The 7,091-nt window shown below is 40.2% G+C and overlaps 1 protein-coding gene across 2 annotated transcripts in view; it reads right to left on the bottom strand.

Moving 5' to 3' along the window:
* The window catches only part of TP53BP1 (tumor protein p53 binding protein 1), a 137,329-nt gene extending 132,976 nt beyond the window's left edge, over nucleotides 1-4,353 (bottom strand). Inside the window, exons 1-4 of one of the 2 annotated variants that reach the window (XM_006831718.1) lie at nucleotides 4,269-4,353; nucleotides 3,511-3,695; nucleotides 3,096-3,186; nucleotides 2,770-2,854 (exon numbers count right to left, since the gene is read on the bottom strand). In XM_006831718.1, coding sequence (XP_006831781.1) covers nucleotides 2,770-2,854; nucleotides 3,096-3,186; nucleotides 3,511-3,695; nucleotides 4,269-4,275 — 368 coding nt within the window. In that variant the 5' untranslated portion in view covers nucleotides 4,276-4,353. Of the gene's footprint in view, nucleotides 1-2,769; nucleotides 2,855-3,095; nucleotides 3,187-3,510; nucleotides 3,697-4,268 lie in introns of those variants that run through there. The other variant, XM_006831719.1, reaches the window with a different exon arrangement.
* Nucleotides 4,354-7,091: the final 2,738 nt, after the last annotated feature.

Below are 7,091 nucleotides of genomic sequence, written 5' to 3'. Positions count from 1 at the left end.
GAACCAACTTCAGGGCACAGAACAACAACAATACAAGGTTTCCAAGACTGTGAATCTTTATGGGAATGGACAGGTTTATCTTTCCCCAAAAGAGCAGCTAGTGGGTTTGAACCACCACCCTTTCAGTTAGTAGCCAAATGCCTAAGGAAATACCACATCTCCTTAGTTTGCCACATATTCCTAAAGAAATCTCATATGTAAACTTAAATGCCTACAGAAAGCAAAGCGAGATAACATAGATGAGTGAATAAGGAGGATGTTAAGAACAAAAGCACAGCTCTATAATGACCAAAGAATATCTGGCCTCAGTGTCCACATACAATGTGTTGCTAAAACTAGGACAAACTATACCACTCATGCCCCATTTAAACAGAGGCTGGCTACTCATAGTTTCAGCCAACTATTGCCAGTAAGGACTCATAATGGCAGAACCAAATTCTAGATTTTAGGTAAAACATAATAATAAATAATTAAAACCTATTTCACTGGTAACGTAGTGGTTACGAATCGGGCTGCGAACCTCATGGTCAGCAGTTCGAAACTACCAGCTGCTCCACGGAAGAAAGATGAGGCTTTCTGCTCCCGTAAAGATTTACAGATTTACAGCCTCGGAAACCCTGTACAGGGTCGCTATGGATCGGCACTGACTCAACAGCACTTAACAACAACAACATGGTTGTAATAAATCCCACCTGGAAGGCAAAATCACACCACCAATTAACTGACTATTCTAAAGCATCAGTTTTACTTAATGATTTTGAATTAACAGTTATATTAAAATAAACACAAAGTATACAAGAAGACTTCAAAAAAGTTCATGGAAAATGGAATTAAAAGACAAAGGAATTTTTCAACAAATTCTTTGAAGGCCCCTCATAGAATAAAATGCAAAAAGAAAACGGAAAAGAAAAAAAAAAAAAAGCCCCAAATGTCTACTGAGATAAAACAACTGCAAGCTACTACCATTCTCCTCTCTGACTATCTCTCCTTTGTATCCACAAGATTCTTGAAGTTGTTTATGTTCTCCTTTAACCTTAAGAGGATTTGGGCCGGAGACTTTGAGAAGCACTTGATAGTAAGTAAAAAAGAAAAAGCAGGCACTTGAATCAGATAAACCAACTTCAAAGCCTGGCTCTGTCACTTACTAGTCATGTATTCAGAGCTAATTATTTAATTTCTCTTCCCATCAGTTTTGCCCTATGTAAAAAACAAGTTATTATTATATGGATTCTTACTCATGGCAACCCCACGTGTGTTAAGAGTAGAACGGTACTCCAGAAGGTTTTCGATCTTCGTAGAGTTTTCAATAGCTGATTTTATGAAAGCAGATCCATAAGCCTTGCTTCCTAGGAGCCTCTGGACAGACTGTAAACTTCAACCTTTTGATTAGCAGCTGAGTGCATTAACTATTTGTACCAATCTATAGAGTAGAAATATCATGTCTTCATTGTTGTTGTTAATTGCTGTCGAGCCGATTCCGACCCACAGTGACCCTGTATAGGATTTCCAAGTAACAGCTGGTGAGCCTGAACCGCCAAACTTGCTGTCTGGTACATTAACCCACTGCACCATACCAGGACTCCCTTTATTGTATAATTGCTTGAAAGATAGAATTAAGTAAACTTATGTGTCAAATGGAGTCCTGATGTGGCTATGTGGGTTAATGCATGGGAGTGCAAGGTCGGTTTGAACCTCACGGTCAGCGGTTCAAGCTCACCAGCTGCTCTTCAGAAACCCTATACAGGGTCACAATGGGTCAGAACTGACTTGACAGCACTTAACAACAAATATGTTAAATATCCAATACAATACCTAACAGAGAATGAACTCAGCAAGCGGACATTATAAAGATGTACAAGAAGAACTACTGAGCTGCTAGCCTCATCAGGCACTTTTTAGGAGAAAGATTAGGCTATCGGCTCCTGTAAAGATTTAGTCTTAGAAATCCTACACATGATCACTAGAAATTGGAATCGACTAGATGGCAGTAGGTTTGGGTTTGGTTTAGTTTTGTTTTTCTGGTAAAGATATACATACCAAAAACGAAACCCATTACCACTGAGTAGATGCTGACTCATAGACACCTTATAGGATACAACAGAACTGCCCCATAGAGTATCCAAAAATCAATCTTTATGAAAGCCAACTACCACATCTTTCTCGTAAGGAGTGGCCTGGTGGATTCAAATGGCCCACCTTTGCATTAGCAGTTGAACTCTTAAACACTATGCCACCAGGGTACAAAACATAATAAAAGTTGAACACTAGTACAGGTATGAATTACACATTATGGATCCAAAACTAGTAAGGTGTCTCAGTTGACAGGAGGAAAACATGCCTAATAATTTTGATAACAGACCTAAATATTTAACTTAATAAAAACTTATATAATTGCTTGAACTAAATCAAACATAGTACTACTCTAGTAATACTCAAAAGGGCAAAGTGTGACCAGAAAGCTTTGTTCTGAGATCTTATACCAGTATCAGAAAGTACCAAAAATGAAGTCATAGCTACGCTAAGCATAAACAATACCTGTTTTCTTTCACAATATACATGTTAGATCACAACTGGAATGTAGTTAGCTTCAATAAAGCAATTCCATCTATTAGCACTACTAAAAAAAAAAAAAAAAACCTAATATAATCCTCAAATCCCAATCCCTAAGAACTCCCTTTATCCTTGAGATGAGGCATCAGGTACAGATAAAAGACAGAACTGCTCATTAATAAATTTACATAAATTCCCTTAAACTTTAGTTTAGCATACCTGCTTGTCCTATTTGGCTGAGGCAACTGTTCAATAACCTGACTGATGGAACCACATGTGTCCAGATGAAGAGAATCCGTAGGTTCTAAAAACAAACGGCTGAATATTAGTACAAAAAAAAAATTTACCCTGATATTTTAATACAAATCCAGGAATATAGATAATACCAATGTTATCAGCTATATTAGAACATCAACCTTAGCAATACTTACTAGGAACCAGATCCTGCACTAGACTTCCTTAAGTATGTTCACCACAGCCACACCCAGCTCCAACAAGAGCACCTGATACAGCAAAAGTCACTGAGAGCCCTTTAAACATCTCACCTGCAGGATTGTTTTCTTTCAAGTGTTCATTGAGCCCACTATTGTCTCCTTGTTCTTCTCCAGCTTTCTGTTCGGGATTGGACACAACATCCTAAAAAACACACATATATAATCTCCACTATATATAACCCCAAGCGTGGCAACAGTAGTAAGGTTTGCCCAGGATCAGGCAGTGTTTCGTTCTGCTGTGCATAAGGTCGCTATGGGTCGGTATGGACTCGATGGCACCTAACAACAACAAAAATATATGAACTAGTCCATGTATAGTGAATGTGCTGATTTTATTTTTCCAAATAACTTTATCCAGAACACAGAGAAATTTCCTAATTACTTAGGTGTACCGGATGGTCTAGATTAAACACACACACAAAAAAAAGAAATCTGTCCCATCATTTCCAAACAAGATACCACTTACCAACACAGGGTTTTCTTTGTGTGTCTGTAGATTAGGAAGGTGTCGAGACAGCACACTGAAATGAGAACGAGAATCATCTTCTAGGACCTGACTTTCAGGCTGAGAATCTTCAATTATTAGGCAAGGAGTATCTTGTTGAGAAAAATCTGAATCCAACTGACTTCCAGTAGGGTCCATCTGCTCCCCTGGAATAGGATAACAAAAGATCAGTTCTGAGTAACCTAAGAGCGTTTCTCACGCAGTCTCTGCTTAAATAATGGGCTCAAGTATAAGGGGACAAGTCCAGGGCTCCTCCGATTAGATAGAACATTATGTTTATGATCGTGGCAAGCACATTCTTACCAAACCTCGCAAGCACCCATTTCCAAGTTATTTACACTCAGCCTGCCCATCCCACCCTCCCTCTTATTTTCCAACATCTTCACGTAGATACCCCATTCCCTCCTTCCTAACCTGTTCTCTCCCCGCCCCTTTTTCTAACCCCTACAACTCTTCCTGCGTCCTTCGGCCACCTCTGCTGCCCCTAAAAAGACCGCTTCGAAATTTGTTCCCCAGAATCCTCAGAGCCCTTCACGCTTCCTCACGACCACCCAGTCTTCCTAGCTAAGGCTACCCCACCCCCTCCTCAGGTCCCTCCAACCCCTTCCCCGTCACCGCCGCCATGCTTGCCACCCCGCCCCCTCCGGTCAGCTATCCCTTCAGAGAGGAAACCAAACCCCTCCGAGCTGACATCAACCCCACTTTTCACCAAACAGTACCAGGCATCCCGACGGGAGGTCCCTCACGCTCGAGCTAGAGGTCTCTGCACGCTCCCTAGGTCCCTCCAGCACGTTCCCCAGGTCGCCGCTGTCTCTACCGCCGCCGCCGGCCGCGAACTCCCCCTTTTCCCGTCACGTCACACAGTATCGGATCGCCCATTTGTTGCTGCTCCCCGCCACTCAAGAGGTCCTGTGTGTGATAGGTGTTTGAGGCTGGTCCCCCGCCCCACGTAAGAAAAGGGAGCACGGCGGCGCGTTTCCATGGCAGCATGGACGTTGCAGGCCCTCCCCCTAGTACAATCATAGAATGACAGTATCCTTGAACCGAAGGGACCTTGTAAAGACGTGAAATATAGGAGGGACTGTATTTATTAGTGCTCAGACATATGAGAATGAGAATCGCTACTTGCTTTCTATCGTTCGTTCACCTTTAAGTCCTTTCACTCACTACCTTCCGTTGAAAAAAGAAGTTCCGGTTCCCTAATAAAAGGGCCAAGAAAATACTTGAGAGATGGTGAAACCTAAGAAAATGAGAAGTCTTTGGGGTTTACCTGTCTTAATCGGTGCACTTTAGCTTGAATATAAGGGACTCTCATTGCATCTCTGCCAGTTCTTTTTATTTATTTCATATTATCTGAGGGTCCCATTAAACCATATTTCTTCATATTTTTCTTATCCAGTCTGGAATATATTTCAAGCTTTGCATTTGCTTATAATTGCCCCATCTTTTATGTGATTGCAACCTATGGAGACTGTATCCCCAGATACGTTTTCACCTTCCTTTGAGAGAATTGAGCGTTGTGATTTTCAAATTCTATGAACATCTGCACCCCTTCTAACTAGATGACCTCAAAGATCCCTCAAAATCCTGAGATTCTATTAACGTAATTATGGTACCAGGGTTTTATAGAGATTGTGGCAGCCATGACAAGTAGGCCCCATTTTTTTTTTTAAAGTGGTGATTAGATCTGGGGTGAGATTCTACCCAGAGCAGCTGTCAGTATGGAAAGTAATTAGCATCCAAACCAAAAGCAAAACTCCTTGTCATGGAATCAATTAACTCAACAGAACAAAGTAGAGCTGCCCCATTGAGTTCTTAAGGCTGTAATCTTTTTTTTTCATTTTAATTGTATCTTGCGTGAGAGTTTACAGAACAAATTCATTTCCCATTCAACAATTTATACTTCTTTTGTCATAAAATTGAAAGGCTGTAATCTTTATGAAATTAGACTGCCACATCTTTCTCCTAAGGTGCTGCTGGTGGATTCCAAAAGCCAGTCTTTCAGTTAATAACCAATACTTAACCACTGCCCCACCAGAACTCCTTTCAAAAATAGCATAATAGAGACATAATACAAAGCAGGTACTCAACAGTTTTCATCTCTTTAAGATGTTCAAAATTACTTAGGCACAGCCCAACCATGATTCTTCATTTAGTATATGCCTGTTTCAACACTTCATACAGGGTAAGACGAAGTGAAGTTCCCTACCAAATGATTCTCCATGATGCTTATTACAGTGATTATATATTCCAAACCAAAACTCAAACCATGTGGCCTTGGTATATGTTATTTACAGAAACACAGGATAAACTCTTTGAAATGAAACATATCTGAAAACACAGAATTTATGATTGCCATAATTTGAATATAATTAGGAGTCCCAGATGTTTTATTATGGTGTTGTTGTTGTTAAGTGCCGTCGAGTCGACTCCGACCCATAGCGACCCTGTATAGGGTGTATGAGCAGCAGCTGGTGAACTTGAACCACCAGCCTTGTAGTTCAAACAGCTTTGCAGTCTGGTGCATTAATCCACAGCGCCACACCAGGACTCCTAAAATGTTTTACCAGTGGAGTAAAACAAAATGGAATGTAGTACACATCACATTCCATGTCTTAATCTTAAAATCATTTATAATTGACTCCTCTCTTCCTCCACACATAATGCTACAAAAGACCAGTGTGAACCAATAAAATTAATTCTAAAAGGACCTGGTCGGGTCAATATTAAGCCAGTACTAAGCAAGGTTGACAAGGTGAGTTCCATCTATTTAATTTGAGAGGGCACAAATGGAAAAGTCATTTGAACTGCAAGGTTGGTTGTTCAAGCTCATCAGCTGCTCCTTGGAAACTCTATACAGGGTCGCAGTGGGTTGGAATCAACCCAACGACACTTAACAACAACAATTCTGGCGTGACAGCACTTAACAACAATAATTCTGGGCAAATCTTAACCTAACACAAAAATCTGACAAAGTTACTTACCTTTTGCTCTTCATCTCATGGTAGCATTTTCTCCCTCCTCAAGCAAGACACAAATAAACAGAACTTCTTGATTATTTGATAAACATTTTATGTGTTTGTCAAAACTCATAAAGCTATACACTAAATAAGATAAGTTTTCCTTTACTTAAATTAAACCTAAATAGACATAATTAAAAATAAATGTTGTTGTTATTATTAAGTGCTATGAAGTGGGTTCCAACCCATAGTGATCCTGTATAGGGTTTCCAAAGAGCGGCTGGTGAGTTTGAACTGCCAACCTTGCTGTTCAAACCAACCATTTGTTTGAGTGCTTATCCTGCAGTGCCACACCAGGATAGATAAGTAAATAAGTGGGCCGGTGCCATTCCCATTACTAAACAAAACAAAACTCAAAAATAAACTGTGAAGAGCAAGTGTGAATTCCTTGTTAGGCATTATAGTAATTAAGTTAATCATTAAATTACCCAGAAACTTCAGAAAATGCAGGCAGAATGATGATTCACTGAGTCTGTGACTGATTGCAGTGAGCTGAACCAAATGCCTATACAATTCCTGGGT

This window comes from Chrysochloris asiatica, unplaced genomic scaffold (genome assembly GCF_000296735.1).
Source record: "Chrysochloris asiatica unplaced genomic scaffold, ChrAsi1.0 scaffold00004, whole genome shotgun sequence".
Taxonomy (NCBI): domain Eukaryota; kingdom Metazoa; phylum Chordata; class Mammalia; order Afrosoricida; family Chrysochloridae; genus Chrysochloris; species Chrysochloris asiatica.
This window is presented reverse-complemented; position numbering and strand designations above follow the sequence as displayed.